General features: G+C 39.8%; 3 protein-coding genes across 12 annotated transcripts; all 3 read left to right on the forward strand.

Moving 5' to 3' along the window:
- Positions 1–641: 641 nt before the first annotated feature.
- Positions 642–8,100, forward strand: ECA2 (ER-type Ca2+-ATPase 2). Of its 3 annotated transcripts, none has more exons than XM_088723726.1 (9): positions 642–722; positions 1,549–3,086; positions 3,751–3,856; positions 3,942–4,063; positions 4,571–4,849; positions 4,972–5,355; positions 6,271–6,380; positions 6,455–6,683; positions 7,227–8,100. In XM_088723726.1, exons 2-9 carry the CDS (start codon positions 1,725–1,727, stop codon positions 7,785–7,787), a joined length of 3,153 nt encoding a protein of 1,050 aa, XP_088579852.1. In that variant the 5' UTR covers positions 642–722; positions 1,549–1,724; the 3' UTR covers positions 7,788–8,100. The 3 variants fall into 3 exon arrangements, with proteins under 3 accessions (XP_088579852.1, XP_008790538.3, XP_017698451.3); XM_008792316.5 differs by having other exon boundaries at positions 644–905; XM_017842962.4 differs by lacking the exon at positions 642–722 and adding an exon at positions 779–905 and having other exon boundaries at positions 1,670–3,086.
- Positions 8,101–9,232: 1,132 nt separating this feature from the next.
- LOC103707719 (protein MATERNALLY EXPRESSED GENE 5) lies at positions 9,233–21,372 on the forward strand. Of its 7 annotated transcripts, none has more exons than XM_088723729.1 (6): positions 9,233–9,460; positions 13,406–13,527; positions 13,608–13,827; positions 13,905–13,966; positions 14,062–14,143; positions 21,253–21,372. In XM_088723729.1, exons 1-6 carry the CDS (start codon positions 9,358–9,360, stop codon positions 21,315–21,317), a joined length of 654 nt encoding a protein of 217 aa, XP_088579855.1. In that variant the 5' UTR covers positions 9,233–9,357; the 3' UTR covers positions 21,318–21,372. The 7 variants fall into 7 exon arrangements, with proteins under 7 accessions (XP_088579855.1, XP_038982534.1, XP_008790540.1 ...); XM_039126606.2 differs by lacking the exon at positions 21,253–21,372 and adding an exon at positions 18,871–19,054; XM_008792318.4 differs by lacking the exon at positions 21,253–21,372 and adding an exon at positions 16,729–17,234.
- On the forward strand, positions 21,253–26,660 carry LOC103707718 (oligopeptide transporter 7-like). 2 transcript variants are annotated; one of them, XM_088723727.1, is made up of 8 exons: positions 21,253–21,372; positions 21,834–22,256; positions 22,349–22,845; positions 22,948–23,045; positions 23,177–23,746; positions 23,866–24,121; positions 24,261–24,443; positions 25,928–26,660. In XM_088723727.1, exons 2-8 carry the CDS (start codon positions 22,133–22,135, stop codon positions 26,540–26,542), a joined length of 2,343 nt encoding a protein of 780 aa, XP_088579853.1. In that variant the 5' UTR covers positions 21,253–21,372; positions 21,834–22,132; the 3' UTR covers positions 26,543–26,660. The 2 variants fall into 2 exon arrangements, with proteins under 2 accessions (XP_088579853.1, XP_088579854.1); XM_088723728.1 differs by having other exon boundaries at positions 22,112–22,256.
- The last annotated feature ends 457 nt before the right edge of the window (positions 26,661–27,117 follow it).

A 27,117-nucleotide genomic window follows, 5' to 3' on the forward strand; every position in this document is an offset into this window, starting at 1 on the left:
ACCCAAAAATTTTACACCAAAGAAGTATTCATTTTTTTTTCCCTACAAGTTCATTGTTGCATCCCTTTTAGATCTATGCAAACAGATTACTGAGGAGTTTGTTTGCTTTGAAAGCCGTGCAAAGCACGATCCGAGAAGATCAATCACTCTCTCGCATGCAGCCCGAACCCGAGTGGAATTGGTAGTGTGGGTCCCTGCATGATGCTGTTCCCAGAGGCGCAACGTGAAAAAACGAAAAAAAAAAAAAAAAAAAAAAGATACGCTCCGGGTCCCATACTCCCACGAGAGATGCGGCCACTGCGTCCCCACGCCCCGGGCCCGGGGGTTTCTCCGAGCCGCCTACTTATGACGTGACGGTCGAACCGGGATTTCGTATACGGAATAAATTATTCGTTAAGGGTTTTATTATCCGTTTTTCTTCCTGGCGGCTCGCGGGAAAACCCGATCCGGTATCCTGGCCAAGGGTTTGGGATCGCGATCCGCACAACGCTCAAAGCAAGACGAATGGTGGATTCGCGCGAAGGAAGGTGAATCCATCTTTCGCGCGAAAGATGCAACCCCTGTCCTTTGGCCAAGGGGACCCTCCTCCACACACCGGTCGACGAAGAGTTTCAAAGCCAAGAAATAATTAAAAAAAAATCACACTTTTTTCTCCGTCGAGCGCGAGATGCTTTGCGTTGGTCCCAAGCGATGCTTCTCATTCCCTCTCTAGTCTACCCCAGGTACGGCGGCGTCCCTCCGGCTTCCTCGCTCCTTCTCGCTCTGCTTCTTTTCTTTCCCCGTCTTTTCTTTTCTTTTCTTTCTCCCCTGCTTTGTTTTTATTATACACTTCCACTGTTCTCTGGAGCTCGCCTCTCTCTCTCTCTCTGGTTGCTGATATCTGGGAGGTGTTGCTGGTTATTTGGGTAAGTCCGACGTGCTTCTTTTTCTTGTTTTTGGGCGGTAGTTTTGTTCGACGGTTGCTGTCAAGTTATCTTCACGACTTCGTGACGGTTGTTTTTGGTTCTGTTTTTTTTTTTTCCCTTGGGTGTTCTGTTATAGCTGTGTCGGTTTCCTTTCGTTTTTATATCTTCTGCCGTGTCTTATATGTCAACTTTGGTATTGTCTGAGTCTATGCCTGCTTCGTTGGTAGCGTGTAATGAAACGAGATGTTGAGGAGAAGACAAAGGTAGTTCTCTTTTTATGGCGGTGTAAAAATTTCTTTCTTTTATTCTTGATTCACTTGTCCTGATGCTTTTTTTAAGAATTTGCTGGCCTGGTTTTTACAGAGATTCTCTTTTACTTTTTTATTATAAAATCACGATGTTTTTCTTGTGTGTTTTTTTTTTTGTGGTTTTTAATTGTTTCCACTTGCCCACATAAAAAGTTTGGCGGAGATATTTGGAATCTCTTGAGTATTCTAAATCCTACTATCGGCAATATCTTAAGAGCAATCTAGTGTATAGAAAAAAAAATTGAGTTGTATGATTTACGAACTTCCTTGAACTAGAATCTTAGATACGATTAATTTGCTGTTATTAATGTCGAGCTTTTATTTGGAACTGCCAGATGACACTTTGGAATGGGATATGCTTTTGAAGATCTTTGCAAAACAACCAATTGGGCAGAGTCTTGGACATGCATGCTTTTTTGACAATCTTTTGCCGTTTGATTTTATGTTTCTTTGAAGGAAATCCGGTCAAGAAATTGAAGCAGTGTGTGGTAGCGTGCGGTTGAGTTGAACAATGGAGGAGAAACCGTTTCCAGCATGGTCTTGGTCAGTAGAGCAATGCTTGAAGGAATACAATGTCAAATTGGAGAAAGGCTTGAGTTCCTATGAAGTTGAGAAGCGGCGGGAAAGGTATGGGTGGAACGAGCTCAGGAAAGAGAAGGGCAAGCCTTTGTGGTATCTCGTGTTGGAACAGTTCGATGATATGCTTGTCAAGATTCTCCTCGTTGCAGCGTTTATTTCCTTTGCCCTTGCTTACCTGCAGGGGAGTGAATCTGGGCGTGCAGGATTTGAGGTGTATGTGGAACCGGCTGTGATTGTCTTGATTCTTGTGCTCAATGCCATTGTGGGAGTTTGGCAGGAGAGTAATGCTGAGAAGGCTCTTGAAGCCCTGAAGGAGATGCAGTCTGAGTCTGCCAAGGTTCGTAGAGATGGGTGCTATGTGCCGAACTTGCCGGCACGGGAGCTAGTCCCAGGCGACGTCGTCGAATTGAGGGTTGGAGATAAGGTTCCCGCGGATATGAGAATAGCAGCTTTAAAGACCTCAACTTTGAGGGTCGAGCAAAGCTCGTTGACTGGGGAGAGCATGCCTGTGATCAAGGGAACAAATCCGGTGTTCCTAGATGATTGTGAGTTGCAGGCAAAAGAGTGTATGGTCTTTTCAGGAACGACCGTTGTGAATGGTAGCTGTGTCTGTATTGTCACTGGGATTGGTATGAGCACTGAAATAGGAAAAATTCAGATCCAGATTCATGAAGCCTCTCTGGAGGAACAAGATACTCCTCTCAAGAAGAAGCTAGACGAGTTTGGTGGGAGGCTAACTAGTGCAATTGGGATGGTTTGCCTTACAGTGTGGGCAATCAACTATAGGAATTTTATTGCTTGGGATGATCCCAATACATCTTTGTGGAATTTCCGCTTTTCTTTTGAAAAATGCACGTATTATTTTAAGATAGCAGTTGCACTTGCAGTGGCAGCTATTCCTGAAGGTCTTCCAGCTGTAATCACGACTTGTTTAGCTTTGGGTACCAGGAAGATGGCACAGAAAAATGCAATTGTCAGGAAGCTTCCGAGTGTAGAGACATTAGGATGCACGACGGTAATATGCTCTGATAAGACTGGCACGCTAACAACGAACCAGATGTCTGTGAATGAATTTTTCACTCTTGGTGACAAGATGACTACATTTCGGTTGTTTCATGTGGAGGGTACAACATACAATCCAAGGGATGGAGGCATCACTGGTTGGATCTCCCACAACATGGAGGCAAGCTTGCAGGTTTTAGCGGAGATATGCACAATCTGCAATGATGCTGGGATATATTGCAACGATTACCTTTTCCGGGCTACTGGAATGCCTACTGAGGCAGCTCTCAAGGTTTGCTTTATATCTTCTGTCTTCCATTACCAATGATGTATCGTTGGAATGTGATTGAGACAATTAGGAAATTTAGTAATTTGCACCAAAAAAAATATTGATTTGAAAGGGGATCTATTATTGGTTATATGTAGATGCAAGGATAGGATGTGAGTTCAGGAAACAACATGATTAACAGAACAGGGACATGGCTTTTGAAAAGAGCTTGAAATGAATCAAATCTGAAGTAATAAATGACATATATGCATGCTTGTGAAAATGTCAGGATTAGCTGCATTAACACCCAAGACGGATACTTAACAAGTAAATGTACAATAAAGTATGGAATTAGGCTTTTATTTAGTTCTTGTTCTATGTAATGGAAAAGATAGTTAAACTTAACATAGCAGAATCATGTATGGTGCCTTCGTCATTGCTGATTATATCAATATTTTGTTGTAGTTGATCATTTGCATCTCTAGTTCATTTCATGTGTCATGCACATTTTGGGATAATATCTGTACAAGTTTCTAGTAAATCTTAAATAGTTCGAGGGAAAGACATTTTCTTGCAAAAAGGGACTATATCAGAAAAGTGAGGTTCAAATATTTTTTTCAGGTTTTAGATATTCTTAATTTTCTGATTTGTGAGTCAATGTAATGATTAAGTGTTACTTTTCCTAAAGGTACTGGTTGAGAAGATGGGAGTTCCAGATACAAAGGCAAGGAGCAGAATTTGTGATGCACAGCTTGCTGCTGACTACTACATTCATCATACAGCAGTTAAGTTAGGTAAGCTGAAGCATGCTAAATATTATTTGGTATTTGACAGTGATTGCAGGATTTTGCATTTCTTAGTCATTTCTTTGAAACATAGGCTGTTGCGACTGGTGGATAAGGAGATCGAGAAGGATTGCCACCTTGGAACTCGACCGAGTTCGCAAATCTATGAGTGTTATTGTCCGGGAACCAACTGGCAATAATCGCCTTCTTGTAAAGGTGCTTGATGGTTCTGACTGACTGCTATATGAATTAGCTATAATTGATAATTTATTTTCTGAAGATGTGTCAGCATTTTTTCAGACATTATCCTTAACTTTTATATTTAATGAAACTGTTTGTTTTTAAATAATACTCTTCTCACTTTACTGAGATATTAGTTGTTAGTTATACCTCTAATTTTTGCACTCACTGAAGGTATGACTTCACGTGTTTCTATACCTTAAGCTCAAGGTAGTTCCAAGCAGAACAATCCTCCAGTCATTTGAGGAATATTGTGGAATCACATGAACATATCTATAAAGTGACCTTCGAGCAAAGTGTCATCCAAAAAGATTATGGAAACATCAGCATTATTCTATGATTCTTTGTGCAGTATGCAGGAACTTTTATTGAAACAAATTTCGTGGAATTTGCAGAGAAATCATTGCTTATTCTGCTGGACATGAGCACTATAAATTTTGTTTTATTCTTTGCATCTTGAAACTAATGGCTTATAGTTTGCAGGGAGCTGTTGAGAGTATTCTGGAGAGGAGTTCAAGTGTACAACTTGCAGACGGATCAGTTGCTCTGTTGGATGAGCTATCCAGGCAGTTAATAATGTTGAGAGTCCATGAGATGAGCTCAAAAGGCTTGCGGTGCTTGGGCTTTGCATTCAAAGATGACTTAGGAGAGTTTTCAGACTATTATGCGGACACTCACCCTGCTCACAAGAAGTTGCTCGATCCAGCTAACTACTCAGAAATTGAAAGCAATCTAATTTTTGTTGGAGTTGTTGGTCTAAGGGTGTGTTCTGCCGCTATTTCTCAATCTCCACAGCATCTCTTTCATTTCTCTTGCTGGTTGTCTTGTCAATTGTAAAGATTTTCTTTATTGAACTCATAGTCATTACGTTGCAATTTAAATAGGACCCTCCTCGTGATGAAGTTCATAAAGCAATTGAAGATTGTAGAGGTGCAGGCATCAGAGTTATGGTGATAACAGGTGATAATAAGTCCACAGCGGAGGCAGTCTGTCAGGAAATTGGATTATTTCCTAGCATGACAAGCATCAGGGGGAAAAGTTTTACTGGTAAAGAGTTCATGGCTCTTCCAGTTAGCCAACAGATTGAAATTTTGTCAAAACCTGGAGGTGTAGTTTTTTCTCGTGCTGAGCCTAGGCACAAGCAAGAAATTGTGCGGCTGCTGAAGGAAATGGGTGAGATTGTTGCAATGACTGGTGATGGCGTTAATGATGCACCTGCACTAAAACTAGCTGACATTGGAATTGCTATGGGTATAACTGGAACTGAGGTAAGTAAAGTGTTCTCCTATTTGATGTAGGTAACACTTGTTTGTTTGCAGAAAGTACTGGAGTATTGCTTACTTGCATTACCTATTTATTAAAATCTTGCATGATCCATTTCATTATTTTTCTCCCCTCTTATTTCACTTGTTTGAGGTTTAGTTTTGGAAAGAAATCCATAGTTTGCTATGCTGCCCACTTTAAAAGTACTGAAACTTTGATTTGCTAGTTGATAGAACCTATCATGCTAGTATCTATTTGATTATTTTCTCTCTCTTATCATTTTACCTTTTATTTTGAAGCAAGTCTTGAGAGTTATGGTGCCTTTTGTTGTACGTCAGAACTATATGTTATAATAACCCAGGATCTCAACCAAAAATCTAGCCAGAAGGTATTATTTGGGTTCTTTAGCCCTGTTTAAAAATTCTAGATCCTTTTGGTACATAAATGATGTAGGACTAAACATACGCCTGCACAGGTTCTCACATAGTCCCCTGTTTAAGCCCCGATATTCTTGCTATGCTAAGGGTCTAAATCCAATCAAATTCAATGACGAACACCACGATTGACCTATGGTTAACCCTAAAAGGACTAGTGCTACAATGCCCCTTAGTTCCACATAGCCATGGGCCATCTCCATTTTGATATCATTAGTAATGACATGAGACCTCAAACAAAAGGGTAGCTAGAATGTTTTGAGTTCCTTGGTCTTGTATAAATACCTAAGATTTTCAGAGCATATAATCGATGTAGGACTAAACATATGCCTACAAGGATCCTCACATGTATGCTTTCTAGTTATCATTCTCCTGAGCCATCTTTCCATTTGCTGCTGAGCAAAAAGGTCACCACAAGATAATTGGTGGTGACTGGTAACTATTAGTGAGTTACATGGTGATTAAGTTGATTAATATTTGTTTCAGGTTGCGAAAGAGGCTGCTGATATGGTTCTAGCAGATGATAATTTCAGTACAATTGTCTCAGCTGTTGCAGAAGGACGTGCTATTTATGATAACATGAAATCCTTCATTAGGTTTCTTTACAAACACCTTGCAGTTGTCTCATATCTCCTAAATGATATGTATAATAACTCCTCCTTTTGTGCAGATACATGATATCTTCTAATGTGGGAGAAGTAATGTCCATCTTTCTGACTGCTGCACTTGGCATACCTGAGTGCCTTATACCAGTTCAACTTCTTTGGGTTAATTTGGTCACCGATGGGCCCCCTGCAACAGCTCTAGGTTTTAACCCTTCTGATGTTGATATCATGCAGAAGCCACCTCGCAAGAGCAATGATGCTCTCATCAATTCATGGGTTCTCTTTCGTTACCTGGTGAGTGTAATGCTTGACCTTTCAAGCTCTTCCTAGGTTTATGATAACAGTGAAATTTTAACAAGTAGAATATTGTAATGTTGAAATGCTTATGATTAGGCAGATAGTTTTTCAAAATATGGATTCAGTTCTGGAACTTAAATTGGCAGATAGTTTTAACTGTTGCTTATACATGTGCCTGAAAAATTCTAATGGATTGACCGAAAATTTGGTTTTAGAGGCTCCTATCCCAATACATCAAATAGATCTATACAATTAAGTATGAGATATCATCCAATAGTTTGGTTCTTTTGAAAACATCAATGCAGTAGATTGTTATGGGCAATTTGGAACTTTGATGCCTGTGTATCTAGGCAATGTTGCTTTTTAGAATTAAGCTCAATGAAAAGCGTAAACATTGATAATCATGTAGATCATCACTCCAATTAAATGGATTTCTATAGTTATCTTGACTGTTGCTTTTTTATGCACAGAAGTTGAATGCTTAGGATATGTACCATTAATTTTGTTGCTTGTGTTAATCCATGCTTTTTGCTGCATTAGGTAATTGGTTCTTATGTTGGTTTAGCAACTGTTGGCATCTTCGTGTTGTGGTATACCCAGCCATCCTTTCTGGGGATTGATCTTTCAAGCGATGGCCACACATTGGTCTCCCTATCTGAGCTCCGGTCATGGGGAGAGTGCCCCACATGGACAGATTTCTCACCTGATCCCTTCTTGGCCGGCGATCAAGTAATAGCTTTCACAGATCCCTGTGACTATTTCACTGTCGGAAAAGTTAAAGCAATGACCTTATCACTATCTGTTTTGGTAGCAATTGAGATGTTCAACTCGCTGAATGCTCTATCAGAAGATAATAGCTTGGTTAAGATGCCTCCATGGAAGAACCCATGGCTTCTTGTGGCAATGCTGGTTTCGTTCGGTCTCCATCTTCTCATACTTTACATACCCTTCCTGGCCAGTGTTTTTGGCATTGTTCCATTGAGTCTGAATGAGTGGCTTCTGGTTATTTTGGTTTCTTTCCCTGTAGTGCTCATTGATGAAGCACTTAAGTATGCGGGCAGAAGGCAACGGTGGACAAATCAGAAGCACAAAATAGCATAGAGGCCGCTAAAGGTTGTGATCCAGGGTGGTTGAAAAATAGTGTTATCAGTTATGCATAATTGCAAATTCAAACGGAAGTTGTACAGTAAAATGTCCTATTGAACAAACTTCTTGTATTTTCTCTTTTTGCAAAGGTCTATGTTTGTCTTTCATAGTTTTTTCTAAAATAGTATTATTGCTAGAAGAACAACTTCGGAACTGGACTTCTTTAGCAACATCATGATGTCTTGTTTGCAATCTTGGTAACCTATAGAATTGGCACGTCTGTAAGTTTAAGATGAGAGATTGTAGCAACAGTTCTTGTGCTGATTAACTAATTTTGTAGGCTATATATCACTCTTAATAGTAACTTGTGCTAATCAAGTTACTAGTTTGAGCTTGAGGTGTGCTCTCAAAGTCGTTGTCCTCGAGTCCTTGAGATACAAAGTGAGCAATTCCATATATACAAACTCCGCTGAGCATGCTCTTGATGATGGATGACAATTTTTATTAGGGGGAACTCTTTGCACATCCACTGCAGAAGAATAACCATGGATTTTTTTTTTCATGTAGCACACTGTTGTAGTGTAGAAGATATTTCTTTGCAGATCAAGATTTTTAGTTCTTTGATCAGAAAATCTAATAATAAAGAAGTATGTATGTGAGTTTTATGACACGATTAGCAATTAATAATAATTTGAAGATATTGTTACAACCAGCTCTGAACTTGAAGACCATTATTGGTGGACCTCGATAAGATGAATAAAGCAGGAGAATGGCTTGCCAAGAAACAAGGAAGGCTCATGTTGGATCATTAGACAAAAATAAGCAAAGGCAGATATGGTTTAGGAAAGTTTCTTCATCCATAGTCAATTTTTGCATCAGCAAGCTAAATCAAGATATAAGGTGCTTTAATTAGAGATGCAAGAAAATTAAGGTTTAATTGGTTCAAATCACTGTCGACTTTTCTATAACACAGATTGTTACCAAGATGGCATAGTTTCAAAATTCTCTAATTAGAATCTATGTTCAAGCTTTGCCAAAGACTATATATATACCTGACTTTGATGAATTGCATATCTAGATTTAGTGTATCAATTGTCCCTTAGTAGGGATTATTTAAACTATAGTGGGATAGTCTGGCTTTAGAGATTGAACCTCTTGAGTTTCCATAATAATGGAAGAGAATAGTGATCCATAAATTGTCTACATACTATATTTAGATGTTATATTATTAGATTCCACATTTTTTTTTTCCTTCAATACATCAAGCCCTACAAATTATAATCTTAAGTAGATATGGCTTCCATTAGGATTAGCAAGATGATATGAATTCCGTTAGGATTAGCAAGGTACCATATGGATGGCCCAAAGCAATTGGGAGCTCTCCTTGTCATATAAAGCGAGTACCCTCTATAGGAATCACACACAACCCCGGGGCTCCGCTGTTAAATAGCGCTCAGAGGAGAGCCGCGTGCTTTACTTTGTTGTCACGAGCGCACCGCCTTTCGTTACTCTCTTCTTCCGCACCCGAAAAGGAGAACGGGAGTGGTAACCCTAGGTGGCCTCTTTCCTCTCGCCAAGAGCGCCGATGGCCGACGGCTACTGGAGGTACGGAGACGCGCGCCACCAGGCGCAGGCCGCCATGGCTCCCCCTCAGCCCCCCATGAAGCGCCCTCGTCCCGACTACGGAGGTTCTCTCCCTTTTCCTCTCTGCGCTAGGGTTTCACTTCTTCCTACTTGCCATGATTTTTGTTGGGATGTTTTCTTGATTCAATTAGGGCTTTATTTCTATTTTAGGGGTTTCCCCCTTTTTATGGTGGTGGCGATGGTTGTAATGTTGGGAGTTTCTCTGAATTTGCTCTTTCTCGATGAGTTAACGTAATTCGATCTACTATTTGGTTCTTGATATGGTATAAAGATGGTTTTGTGGGAGAATTTTAGATGAAATTACATGTTTTTGTGAGTGCGGCATTAAATGTTCTTATATTAGGGTTTTAATTGTTGAGATTGTGGTGGGTAGGTTTGAAGAATTTTTCTAATTTATTGTGGCTTTGTCTATTATGTTGGTATGATCTGCTAATCTGCTAGTTGTTCTATTTTTTTTGTTTTAAAGATCAGTAATCACAACTGAAGGCCCAGTATAATTGATGAACTTTCCATCTTTAATTTTTATAAACAAATTCATTCGATTTGTTCTGGATAAGTGAAATGTTCTGATTTTTTTTAATCTGTGCATCGGATAAATTTTAACAAAAGGAACATCTAGCATTAGTTTGATTTGTTAATGTGTCAGTTCACTTGAACTTCTCTGATGCCTTGTTTGGTTTTTCAGAATTGAAAGAGAAGAAAGTTCGTTACCCAAGAATCTTCTTTTCCATTTTTGTTACTAAAAAGGAAATTTAAGGAGAGAGAACAAACATAAATTAATGGGCTAAAAATTTCCTTCTTTATGACGCGGCAGTTTTGAGAGACCAACAGCGGACAGGTGGTTCAGGACAACTTAATCATCTCCTTGTCACTTTCTCCTCAACTTTGCTGCAATTTTCTGTGTTCTAACGAACATGGAAAAATTCTTATTTTTTCCCATTTCCTGTACTGATATGCTTTCCTATTCTTTCACTTTTTTGGCAACCAAACACGGACTGAAAGCTTTTATAATCTTTCTTAAAGATGGGGCACAAACTCTATAGATGGTTGGGGAAGACAACTTGTGCACCATAAAGTGTTTGGGAGATTTATTTGAACATATTCTTCTCTCGAGTTGTCATGCGACTTTTAGGTGCTTATTGACCCTTGGGTTCCACAAGGAAAAATAAGATTTTTGATGTAATAACCTTGGACCTCATCCAAAAAGGCTAGCCAAAAGCTATTATTTGGATTCTTTAGCTTTATTTAAGTACTCAAGATCTACTCAGTGTATAGCCAATGTAGGTCTAAACACATGCCCACATAGGTCCTCACACTTGATATTATTTTTTTTGCAAATAAAAAAAATCTCATGTTTTGGATCAAAACTCTTCTTATACTATTATGAAAAACTTGTTCTTGTATCCTGTTTCTTACAATTACTTTACATGCATGCATGCATGTGCATGTATGTATATTGCCATTTCATGAAACCTTCATTTAGTCTAAAGCTGGGGAATCTGATGCTCCATTATAGTATGATCGTAGCACTTGCATCCAAGGTCCGTCGAACCGGTACCGGAACCCGAACCGGTACCGGAATCCGTACTGGTCGGCGCTTGGTACGGTTCGTTACCGGTTCGAACCGATGGATGTGGTGTGCCCATTCACGGACTGACATACCCCTTTTTGTTTGGAGTTTTTTTTTTAAAAAAATAATTGGTAATCATTCTTTTTGAACTTTTTCAATGAAGTTAAGTCTAATTTGTTGTTTTATTGATATTTTTTTGATATTTTTATAATCTCGATTTAACCTAGATGATGCATTTTATTGCTTTAAAATGATACAAATCATAAAATGAATATCATAAAATATCCTCAAATCTAGTAATGACGTAAAAATTAAAAAAATAATACAATCAATTACATATATTTAATGCCCAACATACATACGGATATCTAAACTCGAATTGAGTGGCGATGCCTCTTGTAGATATTGGATCATCAACATAGACAAAAAGCATATCAACCTATCCTTTAACCAAGCGGCATTGTAGTCTTGTACGTTCATCCCATGAGGAACGTCTACCGGGTTATAGTTGCCACTGAAAGATGCCTTGGACACACCATACCGTATACGTATAAGTCATTGGCTGCCTGTGGCTGCGGATAATAGGATCTAGTTACGACTCGGAGCCCGATATGTCTATGGATTCTACTCCACGTGTGAGGTCATCTGCAACTGCATCGTATCCTCCTGAATGATTTCGAGGAGCTTGTCTTCTATATGCAATCATATCCTCGTAGGCTTTACCGTATTGTGCACCGTGGTCTCTATCCTGTGTAATATGCGTAAACTAAGACTCACTAGTGAATTGAAGATCACTTTGCGACTATCTCATAAACAATAGTCTCCTGTCCTCCACTTTCTTTCTGATCGGCAGATCTCTGACCACCAGAACTGTCATCGCTGCTACTTTAGGTCCTTGATCTGAGTGTACTGACTCCTCCTCAACACTTTCTATTGGGACTGCAGTTGCCTTTTGTTTTTTTTTTGGTGCTAGGTAGCTGTCTTCTTATCTTTCATACCTCTCTCCGCCTGGTTAGCTGTCTTCTTATCCTTCATGCCTCTCTCTGCCTGCTTATGTTGGGAGGATTTATGTTGCCCTTCTGACCGAGTCGACCGGATAGCGTAGTGGTCTTTTCTAAGCATCTCTCGATCATATCTCTGAGAGGATGTTTCGGACAAGGAGTCATGTGGTGTGACTGGCTCCGCTGTGGCTGTAGCTGATCAACTGGAAGAACGCGTGGAATATTTCACTTAGCTCATTGCCCTGCATCGACCCTAGCCTCACTGGCTACGAAACTGATCGGTCATGGAGGTGATTCTCGCTCATCAAGTTCTGGTTCTTACTATTGGCCCACAAGCCATTTGATCATAGGATCATCCTCATCACAACGAAAGCATTATAAATCGAATCTGCATACTTGAGCCCTACTTTCTTTTAAGTGCACTTCAGTCTCAATTGGTTCCTTACCACTTTCAAATGCTGTTGGGAGGGCCTTCTTGGGCCTTCTTAAAAGGCATCGGGTGGCAATAGTTGGAGGAATAGTGTCAATCCGGTTCGGAACCGAGTTGACTTGGTGCGAATTGGCCACTTCGCACCAAGTCTGCACCAAACCGACCAGTTCCAGCCAGTTCGTACACTTACCGGCCAGTTCTATCGGGGTTCCGGCCGGTTCTGTAGAGGTTCCAGCTGGTTTTGTAGGGGTTCCGGCTGGTACGAGGCCGGAACTAAAAATATTAGCTGAACCGACCTGGTTTCGCACCGGGCCGGGTCGGCACGGCCCGAACTGGGCAATTTGGCAGTCCTTGCTTGCATCCATGGCCATAGCATTGTCACTAAAATGATTTGAGTAAATTCATGGTTCAAGTTCTGAAGAAGAAACAATGACTATTGTGCCACATTTCTTTATACTCAATGTCTTTATTGCTGCACACCTTAACCATTTAACTACCCAAGCTAACGTTCATTAATGGGTGATTGAATATTTGCAAAGGATAAGTATCGTGAGTGAAATGAAGTGTAGTGTACCTCGGTTTTGCATGTGAAATAGTGTCTCTATGCCCTAAAGTTCTTTTAATCATTTGAATGATTAATTAATCTTTGCTGTCTTCTGATCAGATTCGTATCTTACACATGCACAACCCTTGTCTGCTCAGCTTTCCTAATTTGCAAACCTTATGCAGAAATGGTTGTAACATCGGCTTGATTCGTAAACTTGTAGCTGATAGTCCAATATTATCTTTGTTGCAATCATTTTCTTGCTCTCGTAGTAATTTTAAAGTAATAATGATTTCTTTCTGGTAGTTGCTAATTAATCTAAATAAGAAGCAAAATTTTGTTTAATTCTTATTCCAAATTCAATAATAGTCCGTGTAAAATGTGCATCATGATCTTTAATTGAAGCACCCCTTTTGCACAACTGAATGTGTTTTGACTTTGAAGATGTGCCGGCTGGTTCGGAATATGTTGGTTATTATCCTCGTGAAGAAGGGAGAGCGGGACACCGTGTCATCAGGGACACTGAATCGATCAGTGCATCCTATGACCGTTATTTGCGTGATGGGGTATGGTTGAAAGACGCTTACCCTTATCTTTGGTTAAGTTCATTGTTGCAAAAGTTTGATCTGTATCAGGATTTTTTTAGCAGATCGTGTCTTATGGTGGTGGAGAATCCCTTAGGCCAGTAGCTGGTGGAATGGGTGGTCATCCTGTTGATGATCTGCGTATGATGGGTGTTGGAGGCATGGATGGGCGAAGTGTTGGATATGGAAGTGGTAGACCAGAAACACCTCTACCTCCAGATGCATCTTGCACATTATTCGTGGAAGGCCTCCCTGCGAACTGCACACGCAGGGAAGTGTCTCGTATCCTACTGTGTAGATGTTCTTGTCTTTCAATATATAATTTTTATCCAGCTGTTGTTCCTTCATTTTGTGCCCAGATATTTTTCGTCCCTTTGCAGGTTTTCGAGAGGTCAGACTTGTGAATAAGGAATCTAGACATGTGAGTTACTGCTTTGAGTGAGTTAAATTATTGTCTAGCCTTTTCAATTCATTGTTTGTCTGTAGTTTCAAATTTTTCCCTATACTTTTCTGCAGCCTGGAGGGGATCCACTTGTTCTGTGCTTTGTTGATTTCTCCACCCCCAGTCAAGCTGCAGTTGCTTTGGATGCTTTGCAAGGTAAAAATCACAATATATATTTTCCTAATTGTAGTTATAGATTTGTTAGTCTTCTTTATAATTACTTTTATTTTGATGCTTGTCAATGTTGTTCTTTGTTATGCCATGGGATCTCTTGTGATTGTGCACTTTACCAGCTGTCTTTCAGGTTCTCCATTTATAATGCTGCTTCAATAACATCTATATCCCAGATTGTGTTATTATATTAATATTTGATTCCCTTTGTGATTCCTGGTCTTCAAATGGTTTTAGATATAGGTGAACCGAGTAAATTGGAGCTAGAATGCTTTTCAAAAGGTAACATGAGGCCTCCGCTTTAGGGTTAGAATCTTGGTTTTTTTTTAAAAAAAAATCTCCTTATCTTTTATGAATTGGTTTGTGTAAATTTCCTTGGTTACTGTGCAATCCAGAAGAATGCTGTTCTATCTATTCTGATCAGAACTTAAAAGATACATTGATTGTATATAGAGGTGTTTATGGAGTATTTCAATTTGACAGCACGAAAAACCTACTTAGCAGAAAATGGATGTGATTATAAAAGATCCATAAGTTGACGTGATGGGGCTTTATCATTCATGTTTCTGGAGACGGTGGTTTGATGGTTCGTTGTACCGGGGGCGTACCTAGCTATACCGGGGGTGGATCAGCACAGTTTCGCCTCGCAGTTCGAGACATTGGTGAGAGAGGGCGAGAGGGAAGGAGAGGAGAGGAGAAGAGAGAGAGAGAGAGAGAGAGAGAGAGAGAGAGAGAGAGAGAGAGAGAGAGAGAGAGAGAGAGAGAGAGAGAGCGAGCGAGCGTTCCAGCCCCCTTATCTTGAGACACTGGTGAGGGAGGGGGGGGGGGGGGGGGTGAAGGAAAGAGAGAGGCAGGGAGGGCGGGAGAGAGGGGCACAGCACGCTGCGAGTCAGCACGACATGGTACCGTACCGTCGGGCAATTTGTGCAGGTCCTTGGTACCTTTTTGCTGATCTTGGGTGGCTTAGTTAGTTTGAAATGTTTCATATCACATGGAGTTTACTACTGTCAAAGCGCACAGGTTCATTTGAGGTGCACTTTTATGCTGAGGAATTAGAAAGTGTCCTATCTTTTGAAAGTTGGCCATTGCTTGTTTATCTCATGCTCATTGTTGTCATTTGTTGTTTTTAGGATGTTAGTTCAATATGGTTCGGGATATTTAGGTTGTTTGTCTTACATATATAGATATATTGGCTTCCCAAGCAATCTGTCATCATCTATCCACTGAAAAGGTTCCATGTATTATGAAAAAGATTCTAATGAGCCAGTTAGCAATTAAGCCATCAGTTTCCGTTTAGTATAATAAATATTTTGATCTGAGAAAAAGTTAAGAAAGAACTAACGAACTTACTGCCTATTATTGTTTGTTTTTGCAATGAAATGGCAACACGCAGTGGTTATATATATAGTAATACTGAGCTGATTCTTGGTTTATTAGGCAAGCAGTCGTGATAGCACTAGCTAAACGAATATTGAGTGTTTTGCTGCAGATAGATGTAAATTTAGATGGAATTTTTTAATGTGAAATATGCAGTTGCTGGGATTGTGTGCATGTGCTTATCTATGCAAATGTGCATATGCACATTAGTATTTTCATATTCTGCAATGCAAAGTTTTATTTGGGCGATACTGTCACTTTGATATGTATACTTTATTCATGTATTTGTGCCGTTTTCTGCGGGGTTGGGCTTGATTGGCTATGTGGAGGAGAGATGAGGCATGGTCTTGCTTAGAAGCATCGTTCAGGGATGTTGGGGAGAGAGGAACCTTTGTTTATTTTTGTTTTTCTAATTTTAATTTTACCTCCATCCTAAGTGTCAAACCATGTTTGTTTTAGTTCAACCTATGTTTTTAGCTGTCTATACTGCCGAACCTATTTATCCTGGACATGTAAATGAAACCTTTTAGGGATTTGAGAGATGGGGGAGTGGTTCTGCTTATAAGTGCTATATGGGAGGTTGGAAAGAGAGGATCCTTTTTTTTCTTTTTGTTTATCTGATTTTAATTTTACCTCCATCCTAAGTGTTTAATCATCCTGTATCTAGTTTGACCTATGTTTTTGGCTGTGTATGGTGCTTCGTCTAATTGTCCTGGAGCTCAACCTTTTAGGGATTTGATCTAATATTTGAGAATTTTATACAACCTAGAAGTTAACATCTAATGTTTGGGCTGGGTATGAGTTGGATGAGGCTGGCTAGCTCCTTGAACTATTGGCCCTTAAGTCCATGCAGGGTTCTTATAGGGACCCAAAATTTGCTTCCACCTTACATAGTGGATTTGAAGTAAATAATTAAGAGTACTGGAACCATGGCATTTTAGTAATGGAAAAAATTGAAAAACTTGGTATGCAGAACATCCGGGATAAAACAAAATCCACAGTTTGTTTTCTAGGACTAGTTTAATGTGCAAAAATAACTTTAATTTCCGGTGCTTAATCGATTGCATACGTGGGCTTCCTTTACGGAATGTTTAGTGCGCCGTTTCGTCCATGCGTTATATTGTAGGTCCTCTTATGCTCCAAAAAAGCACGTCGTTTACACAGCATAAAGTCGTCACGATTCGATTTTGCAGGTTATAAGTTTGATGAGCATGACCGAGATTCAGCCAATTTAAGGCTGCAATTCGCTCGCTTTCCTGGTCCGAGGTCAGCTGGCGGACCTCGTGGCAGGCGTTGATGTCGGGAGGATTTTCCCCTTTCCAGGTGACAGATGCCGATATCTCAGTCTGTGTTTGTGTCCGAGCGTAATATTTACTTGAAGATAGTGGGGGTGCGTTATACACTCGTTATGCTGAATTGTTGTCCGACAGTCACCGTCTAGTAAAGCACGGTCAGATCAGGAGGTTTGTTGACCAAGGGATTGCTAGTAGATTACGTATTTCAGTCTTTCTTTTGGTAGACTATGAGCGTGAGTATGCGTTCGTATAAACTTTTATCATAGCCTGGCATATCTGTTATCTGTGCCATAAATGTGTTGGCATTTTCTTTTGAAGGACACCATGCGCTATTTGATGTTCTGAAGCAGTAAGTAATTTGACTTTCGTGGTACAATTGATATGAAATGCACGGTCTTCTCTCAGATTTAATTTTTGAAGCTTAATTGCAGTACAGCTACTATCAATGGCTTATATATGCTAAGCAGACAGCTCTTGTATATAATTAATTATAATGGAACTAGGGGATCTTAACATCTGGCTAAGATGCCTGCCAAGTTGTTTTTGACAAGTCAAAAGTTCGTTACTTATGTGGTAGTTTAGAAAATAAAATCAGTGGGTTGGATTATATCACTCAACATCATGAGCTTTGTGACATTAATCTCAATCCGATCCAATTTCTGTTACTGGAATGTCACACATTACTGTGTCAGGAATTTGTTTAGCAATCTTCCTTTTTTAAATTTATTGGATAATTCATAGAGAGAGCTTTTTGTGAGTACAACAGTGTGGCTTGCGTTACTGCCAAACCTTGGTTGAAAGAAGCCGAGCTTGCTAGGCGCTTGTGGTCCAGTGTAGTGAGCTTCGTGAATGCGAGAAATATGCATCATTTGCATAATTTATCTCGAATTTTTTTTTGTGGAACTGGAAGTACAAGGGTTTGTCTCTCTGCTCTGTGATTCTGTTTGCTGGTTTTGCTGCTGCTACATTCTATATCCGAGTTTGAAATTTGGCGGCATTCTTCCCAATATGCCTGACTCCAAATCTCTTTTTCCGTTGCTGATTAGGAAAAATAAAAAAAAAAGTAAATGTAGCAGTTCAAATGATAATGCATTCACTTTACTGTTTGTCTTGTATTTCGTGCATCATTGAGATGTGTCTTCTCAGTTCTCGTTGTCCAGTGCATATTTATGGGTGGGTATTAATATTAACGGGTAGCACGCAATCTTGGATATTCCTCTCCAAGGTACAGCCCACCTTTTTGCTGTATATTAAGCAAGACAATCCGTGAGCATGCAGAAAACCCAGCTGAAAGGAGTGCACATTACGTGATTAAATCTGTGCGTGAAATTTCTTGTTGTCCGTTGGCATCGTATTTGTTTTCTTGTTATTTTGGTCTGGTTTTGAATTTCATTCATGGTGCACATAAAATATGTGGTCAGCAATTGAAGATCTTTTTTGAAAAAAGCATGATCGTATGGCTTATAAAATGCTGGAATCAGTCTTTTCCTTGCATCAACAGCATGAGCTCAATAAATGGCTGGCCCAATGTTAAAATTTTGAAGCTTTTTTGGTTTAACATATCGGTACATTTATAGACAAGATGTTTTGGTCAGTCTTTATGCTTTATTGGTTAAGCTTTGCATTGAAGTACCAAGGATATGTATGTCTAAAGGAACCTAGCAGACGTTGTAGAGTGAAAATTTGTATCGGTGCTGTACGTTGAAGCCTCACGAGTTAATCCACGTACCTATTTGCAAGGTATAGAATGCATAAAATCATTTAGCACTACCTATTAAAGGACATGAGTAAGGAGGTGATATTTTTCTATCAAAAAAAGCTGATTTTTGGCTTTGTGCTGCTGAAAGATGCTGTTTTTTATTATGTGTTTTTCAGACTAATTGCAAGTGATCTTGGCAAATATTTTTTTTTTTGCATATTTCCTAAAACTTATAGATTCATATTTCTTTTCCTCATTAAAACTAGAAACCTGTGTTGTGTTTTTTGGGAGGGTTAAAAGGATGCAAATAATTTTTTAAGAACGCTTCCATTGTTTTTCAGATAAAAAGGGCACATGCCAATTACTGTTAAGCTAATCTGGTTGGCACTTCTCACCAAAGAGCTTGCCCTTGGAGGAGGAACGGTTTACAAATCCTGGATATTGCTTAAAAAATTTAGAGAAACTGAACACATCTTTGGTTAATATGCGAAATCATCAGTGAATTAGAAATAATTCTTTTTGGGAGGGTTGAAAATAGTGATGCAAGGGATTGCAACGTTAAGATTTCTTTTATTTTTTTTAGTTTTTTATTATTAGATGTGCATTTGTTTGTAAGACTGAAAGCGGAATGTGTATGGATGGATGCGCATATGTTCATCCTACTATGGAAAAAAATTGTGTTAGTCATTTTTTATTGGTATGATCGAATACATTTGCCACAAAGAAATAGTGATATTGTACAGGATGACTTGTAGCCAAAGCCAATGTGGCCACTTGTTGAGATTGATATTGGTATATATGAGTATACTTGTGGGTCTCTGTGCATGAATTCTGTGGCAGCTTGCCTTCTAAACAATTGTTTTGTGAGAATCACTTGAATCCAATATGGCCGATAGAATAAACAAGGATAAAGGTGTGTTAAAATAGTCAAGTTTCGGATGTTCTTTGTATCACAATAAGGTAATAAATATGTTAACGTATCCAAATATCAAGGTACGCCTACAGATTTTAGTCTGAAGCTTTCTCCAGATTAAAATTGGAGCACTGTTTTCGCCTGATCCAGATAGGAGCGAACATTGATGCATTTGGCTTCCTTTGGTTCAGGTATAACTGGATAAGAAAACGTGAATTAAAAAAGCCTTTTTTTTATAAGTATAATTATTTTTTTGTTTGGTTAATATCTTTGAAATAACTTTTGATTGAGGGTGCTTTTTCTCCAGAAGGCAGCATTTGGTTCAGGGACTAGGCAGGCATAAAGCTTGTCACGAGCCTTTTGCCTGTCAAACAACTACTAGGAGACATGCTTAAGCAAGAAATTGTTATACTGGTGCTTATGCTTGGTATTACTATTTCTAGAAAAAGTTGTAAGCCAATCTTGGTGTAAGGCCCATCATTTATGTGTCCCTCTGTTTTTTATGGACTAAAAACACCTTTAGTGAAAGTTAATATAGAAACTATAGCCAGCAAAAGCAGACGTAAATAGTGGCATGATTATTCTGATAAATGCAATTTTTTCCTATATAAATTTTCGAATCCTGATTCTTTTATTAATTCTTGAATCAAATGGAGCTAAAAGAAAAAGGTGCCAGTAATAAATAAAGTTCTATGTTAGGATTTTTTTGCCGAAATAGTTGTCTTGCATGAGAAGATTTTATTGAACCAAGAATTTCTAATGCCAGTTTGTATCTGGCACTCTGAACTTCAAATTTTCTGCAAGTTGACACCCCAATGTGAAGCCTATAATTTCTGATAAGTAGTCCGCCATTGCGGGAAGGAAAATTAATTGGTTGAGGTGGTTAAATTAGCAATTAATTATGCTTCTCCTGTAGAAAGTAGTGCAGCTTCAGGTGATATGGGGTGCCATAAGACCACTTTTAGAGGGTATATTTCTTTCAATCCTTCCACTAATTTTAACTACAATGGTTTGGGTAATGTTTTCAAAGTGCAAATAAGGGCAAGATATGGATGCTTAGTCTATTAATAACTTATACAACTGCAGAAATGATAATTTTTTAAGAATAATAGTGGGAGCACCATCTTCATGAATTACCTAGGTCAAACGGATGAGGAATACTTTTGAAGGTCCATTTGAAGAAGGTGTGCAATTATAAGCTACGTTTGTTTTACTTTGTTGAATAACATTTGTTTTTCTCAATATGTTGTGTTTTTCAATCTGAACTTACACATTGAAGATATGTTGTGATAAATTGTGAAATTAGATAATTATTCTGGTTTTTTTTATCTGATTTGAAGCTACTATGCTATTTTGAACTGAGACACATGACTTGTCATTGTAGCTATCCAAAATATTTTAGAATTCTCTATTTTTTCAATTAAAATAGTTGATTAATAAGATTAACAAAGAGGATAAGCTATTAGACAATTGGAGTGAAATGACAGTGCTGCTCACGCTTTTTGGCTGTTCGCTCTACTCTTAGCATGCCATCAATTTTATATTGCGAGCTGGTTATGATTGGTGGCTGTACAATAAATATTTTTAGGACTTGCCATGGCAAGTATGTGTGAAATATTCTATTATCAATAAGAGAAATAGTGATGCAGGAATATATCTTGTTTTTTTTTTTTTTCAATTATTCTATCGTGGCAATTTATTTTTGAGCACTTAAAGGTGTTTACCTCCTTGGACTAATAGAAAATTGATATTATTATTAAGTTATTTTATGGAGTTCAACCCTCTTATCTGCTGATTTTCCGGGTTGTAGGAAGGGGTTTGTCAAATGCAGAAGGGGATACATATGCACACTCCAGTGCCACATCAGAAAGTTGATAAAAAGGAATGCCACTTCACGGCATGGTATATCTTTTTGTGCCATGAAGATGAGGTGAGAGAAATTAATTATAAATTTAGAATAACCAAATTTTTGCAACATTAGAAGTCTATTTTTTTAATAGGAGAGAAATTTTGCATCAAAATTCATCAGAACTCCAAATCTACTATCTGGTTAACACTTCTCCCGACCTCTTCCTCCTCCATCCAAATCACACTTTGCCTTTGCCTTGTCTATATCGTCATCATTACGGTTTGCATCTGGGGGCGATTCAACTGAATATTTGTTTAAGCTATTCTTCGTCCACAAGCAGTTATCCAAGCAAATTACGTAACGTCTCCACACAGGCACAGACAAAAACATCTGTTACAAAATGGCTAAGGACGTTCCTTTTCTCATACGTTTCATTGATATCTACTTCTTCACAAAGACGTTTCGAATGGCAAAATAGAAAAAAAAATGTTACATTAGATGTCATGTAACCTTCTGATTGTCGAACGATTGATTGCTTACAGTATTATGTCCGTTAATGGGGCAATCAAAAGCTACACGTCCATTTCGTTCGTGGATTTGTGACATGTCGAATATCCAGCTTCGCGCCAAATGGCCTGGTAACAAGTCTGGGCCGTATGTTTAAGACCCCGCCACCTACCCGGCAGGGCTGGGGGAATCCTCTTTGATCATCCACTGATTGCTTTGAGATCTGTACCGACCGTTGAATGCGGAATTCCACGCGCTTTCAGATCTGTGCGTTCTGATTTCTCTTCACCCGGTCAAACTTTGACTTTTGTAGATCGAATCGAGCTAACGAGGGATGGGAGGCAAAGAGAACGAATTGAAAGCCTCTTCTCTCCCGACAATCCACGGCTCGAGGCAAAGGAAGCAGAGCATGAAATCTCCTCCACCTCCTCCTGCTCACCAACTCACTGCTCCGCTCAGTGAGCACCCAAACTCTCTCCCTCCATCTCTTCCCCCTTTCTTATTTTTTCACTCCTAACTCCCGGACTCCTCTTTCCCGTTTTGCTTGCAGTCTCAAAACACATCCAAGAAGAAGACCATGACATCCCGTCTTCCTCCTCGGCCTTCGCCTCACCGGACGACAACTCTCCGGTCGAGCAGGTCGCTCTCACGGTGCCGGTCGGCGATGACCCATCCATCCCGGTGCTCACTTTCCGGATGTGGGTCCTGGGGACGGTGTCGTGCGTCATGCTCTCCTTCCTTAACCAGTTCTTTTGGTACCGCAACGAGCCGCTCTCCATCACCTCCATCTCAGCTCAGATCGCGGTCGTCCCCCTCGGCCATCTCATGGCCTCGGCCCTCCCTGACCGCGTCTTCTTCAGGGGCAGCCGGTGGGAGTTCACGCTTAATCCCGGGCCCTTCAACGTCAAGGAGCATGTGCTTATCACCATCTTCGCCAACTCCGGCGCCGCTAACGTCTATGCCGTCCACATCATCTCCGCTGTTAAGATCTTCTACAAGAAGAACCTCACTTTCTTTGTTTCATTCGTTGTGATTGTAACCACGCAGGTAACTCTAGTGCTTTTCATTCAAGAATTCTAGTATTAGATCGGTGGCCTTATTATTTTCTTTGCATTGAATTGGATGATCCAATTATTTGGAGGAGAGCAGGTATTGGGATATGGATGGGCAGGGTTATTTAGGAGGTACTTGGTGGAGCCTGCTGCTATGTGGTGGCCTTACAATCTTGTTCAAGTCTCTCTCTTTGGGTATCTCTCTCTCTCTCTCTCTCTCTCTCTCTCTCTCTCTCTCTCTTCTTGAAATTTCTAGTTCAAGCCGAGCACAAGGCCTCAAGAACATCGTCGATTTATGAAATGGTTGATACATATTCTGGATACAGGGCACTCCATGAGAAGGAAAAGAGGCCAAGGGGCAGCTTGACCCGCAACCAATTCTTCTTGATTGCCTTCATCTGTAGCTTCGCATACTATGTGTTTCCCGGTTACCTCTTCAAGATGTTAACGTCTCTCTCATGGATTTGCTGGATCTTCCCGAACTCCATTCTGGCTCAGCAGTTGGGATCAGGAATGAAGGGGCTCGGGATCGCAGCCATCGGGCTCGATTGGTCCTCTGTATGCGCCTATCTGGGCAGCCCGCTTGCCAGCCCGTGGTTTGCCACCGCCAACATTGCTGCTGGCTTCTTCTTTCTCATGTATTTCATCACACCGTTCACATACTGGTTAGATGTATACCATGCCAAGACCTTCCCGATATTCTCTGATGACCTCTTTACATCTTCGGGTCAGAAGTACAACATCTCCAGCATCATTGACTCCAACTTCCAATTCGATGCTGCTGCTTATGAGAAGCAGGGGCCTCTCTATCTCAGCACCTTTTTCGCAATGACTTATGGCTTTGGCTTTGCCTCGCTCAGCGCCACAGTGGTTCATGTCCTCCTGTTCCATGGAAGGTACAATTTGATCTATGCTCCGCTAATTTTTGGTGCAGATTTGGGATTAGGTTCCTTTGTCAGCTGAAGTACCTCCATGAAGATTCCTAGTTACTGATCACTTGTTTCCATATGGGCAGAGAGATATGGCAGATGAGCAAATTGGCTTTTCGAGAAAAGAAAATGGATGTGCACGCAAGGCTGATGAGAAGATACAACCAAGTTCCTCTGTGGTGGTTTGTGTGCATCCTGCTGGTGAATGTTGCCCTAACGATCTTTGCGTGCGAGTATTACATTGACCAACTTCAATTACCATGGTGGGGTGTCTTGCTAGCTTGTGCTGTGGCAATTTTCTTTACCCTCCCCATTGGAATCCTCACAGCTACAACAAACCAAGTAATCTCCCCCAACTGTTACTTCATTCTTTACAGTTCTGCCTCACAATCTCCCTTTCTTTTTTTTTTCTTCCTGCGGACTTAAATATGTAACGATCATCTACGTTGCAGCCAGTCTTACTGATTCCTTTGATGAACAGACGCCAGGGTTGAATGTGATCACAGAGTACATCATTGGCTATGTATACCCAGGCCGCCCTGTTGCAAACATGTGCTTTAAGGTGTATGGGTATATCAGCATGAAACAGGCACTAACGTTTCTGCAAGATTTCAAACTTGGGCATTATATGAAGATACCTCCCAGAACAATGTTTATGGCACAGGTTAGATTGCTCTACCCACCTGTTTTAGCATCAAATTTTGTTTCTGTTTCTATATGTTCTCTTAGAAAAGGGAATGTCCCGGGAGCAGGTGGCCCCAAGTGGTGGAAGCTCATACACTTGTTTCTTGCTTTTGATTGTATGTGCCTTCTTGCTAATGTATGTGATATGAGACATAGCATCTTTCCATTGTGCTTGTTTGTTGCCCCAAGGTCCACCATCTGACATGGGCCTTGAATCTAGAATTTTTGGTTAGATGGACTGCCTTCTTTAAATGCATTCTAGGTGGAAAAACGGCATGAGTTCAATTTACAACACTCAATATTTTAACAGCAATTAGTTTGTAATTTAAGTAAGATTATTTCATGAACAACTTATAATCCATGTAGCTATTCATAACTTATTTTGGATGAGGTGATGTTGTGCTCTGAATGAACTTATTTGCTACTCTGTCTTTCTATTAGGTTTTTGTTCCTACAGTTTGGCAGCAAATTTGGCCCCTTGTCATCTACCTTGAATGCACCAACCATTTCATATTTGAGGATTGTACACCACCAAAAAAATTTGCTTCCATTTCAATTTCCTAATGCTCATATAGCAGTATTACTGAAAAATTAGTAAATGAATGCATATAAATTTTGCAAGACAATGTTTGTAGTCATGAACATGGATTCCAATGCCATCCATTTCAGGATGCCTCATGAATCATGAGATCTAAATGATCATCCATCTAATGATGAATCTTCCTCGCGGTTTTTTTGTTAGTTTGACACCATATGCTTTGCAGAATTCCGTTGGCTTAACTTTTAGGTATCAGATTTATCACAATCCCAGTAAAAATGTTAGCCGACAATTCTATATATATCAATCTTTTCTCGTGATCTATATAGGAGTAACTTCTTAGTTTAAGTAGTTTTTATCTAATTATTTTGTTCTCCCTAAATTGCTGACGCTTCAAATGTCTGAATGTTTATCACCTCGTTCGATTCTTTGATCAATCAATGCCCATTGGTACCATATAGATTTATAAGATACTCGAAGCAATTACTTCCAGTTTTCATGCATATCCTAGCAAAGCCCTGGCTGGGGTCATAACTGTGGCATTGCCACCAGTTTTCTTGCATAGGAAATGTGTACTCAAATATTTGTTCGAGTCTGCTGCATATAAAAGAATATTCTTGTAGATGATAACTTTCTTCATTTTTTTCCGACACCTTGGCACGGCTTTTGTTTCTCCAGTTTCCTCGAACAGCACCTTGGAAGAAAACTTTTTCTTGGTGATCCTGATTTACAACTAAATATTGAATCATCAGCAGGAAATCAAGATACAACACTAAAATATATCTGTGCATTATAAATTTATTAAACCACAATTTGTACAAATCTTATTCATCTTACTGCTGCATGGAACGAACCGAAACATAACAAATTCTATGCATTGCTATTGTTGACGAGAAGGATGATCGATGCAACTTCATTTCTATCAGGTGGTGGGAACCCTTATATCGGCACTGGTGCACTTGGGAACCGCGTGGTGGCTCATGAGCACCATTCCTAACATCTGCGATCGGACCAAACTGGCTCCTGACAGCCCATGGACATGCCCAGGTGATCATGTTTTCTATGATGCTTCCGTCGTATGGGGTCTGATTGGTCCTCGCAGAATCTTTGGTGCCCTCGGCACCTACTCGGCGATCAACTGGTTCTTCCTGCTTGGGGCCATTGGTCCCCTTCTTGTCTGGCTTGCCCACAAGACTTTTCCAAGACAGCAATGGATCCGCCTCATCACCATGCCCATCATGATTAGCGCCCTAGGGCAGATGCCTCCAGCCACAGCAGTCAACTACACTACTTGGATTGTGGTCGGCTTTGTTTTTGGTTTTGTTATCTATAGGTATAGGCGAGACTGGTGGCAACGCCACAATTATGTCCTCTCTGGGGCACTTGATGCCGGCCTTGCATTTATGGCCGTGTTGTTATACTTGTGTTTAGAGTTTGAGGGTATCAAGATCAGTTGGTGGGGAAACATATTGGATGGATGCCCATTGGCTTCCTGCCCAACTGCAAAGGGTACTGTTGTGGACTATTGCCCAACCTCTTAGTTACGCTTGTTGATGTTGATCATGTGATGTTTGTGATTACATTGTGCCTGTACTAAAATAAAGGACATGCGGATGATTGTTTTGTTAACATGAAGAAGATTGATTTGATACAAAGAAAGCTACAGAGTTTAGATGAGGCAGGAAAAGTTTGACAGATTTTTTTTCTTGTTTTCCCATTCAATTGAGTTTTGTGAGTCTTGTATTTTCACACGATTATCAGAAACCTATGTGTATCAAACAACTGATAACCAAAAACAACTGATAAGTATAAACAACATGTTTTGTCCATGGTTCTTTAAAACCTATGTCATTCAATGTATTATGAATAACACAACCTGTGTGTGATGCATTCACCAAGGGCCTTAAGACATCTATGCTAAACTGCATTTAAATCATATAATCGTAGCATAAGATTTTGTAATAAGTACAATACTCTGGTCAATTATGCCATTTTTGATATTTATGGTTTAAAGTCTACCAACAAAAACAGAACAAAAGTGAATAAAGATCCAGTTACGAAGGTTAATGCAGCAAAATCCATGATGGGATATATATGTATATATATTTACTTTTTT

The sequence above is a fragment of the Phoenix dactylifera genome, chromosome 6 (genome assembly GCF_051530095.1).
Source record: "Phoenix dactylifera cultivar Ajwa chromosome 6, Ajwa_hap1_PhDact_Kaust_v1.1, whole genome shotgun sequence".
Classification (NCBI taxonomy): domain Eukaryota; kingdom Viridiplantae; phylum Streptophyta; class Magnoliopsida; order Arecales; family Arecaceae; genus Phoenix; species Phoenix dactylifera.

What these genes read in the sequence shown, in the direction of transcription:
- ECA2 (XM_088723726.1), top strand. Translation starts at nt 1,725, where the DNA reads ATGGAGGAGAAACCGTTTCCAGCATGGTCTTGGTCAGTAGAGCAATGC. An exon ending in CTACTGAGGCAGCTCTCAAG is followed by an intron (nt 3,087 to 3,750) that starts GTTTGCTTTATA and finishes CTTTTCCTAAAG; the next exon opens with GTACTGGTTGAGAAGATGGG. An exon ending in TTGGAGTTGTTGGTCTAAGG is followed by an intron (nt 4,850 to 4,971) that starts GTGTGTTCTGCC and finishes CAATTTAAATAG; the next exon opens with GACCCTCCTCGTGATGAAGT.
- LOC103707719 (XM_008792318.4), top strand. Translation starts at nt 9,358, where the DNA reads ATGGCCGACGGCTACTGGAGGTACGGAGACGCGCGCCACCAGGCGCAG. An exon ending in ACCGTTATTTGCGTGATGGG is followed by an intron (nt 13,528 to 13,607) that starts GTATGGTTGAAA and finishes GGATTTTTTTAG; the next exon opens with CAGATCGTGTCTTATGGTGG. An exon ending in CACACGCAGGGAAGTGTCTC is followed by an intron (nt 13,828 to 13,904) that starts GTATCCTACTGT and finishes TTTTGTGCCCAG; the next exon opens with ATATTTTTCGTCCCTTTGCA.
- LOC103707718 (XM_088723727.1), top strand. Translation starts at nt 22,133, where the DNA reads ATGGGAGGCAAAGAGAACGAATTGAAAGCCTCTTCTCTCCCGACAATC. An exon ending in TTGTGATTGTAACCACGCAG is followed by an intron (nt 22,846 to 22,947) that starts GTAACTCTAGTG and finishes GGAGGAGAGCAG; the next exon opens with GTATTGGGATATGGATGGGC. An exon ending in TCACAGCTACAACAAACCAA is followed by an intron (nt 24,122 to 24,260) that starts GTAATCTCCCCC and finishes TTTGATGAACAG; the next exon opens with ACGCCAGGGTTGAATGTGAT.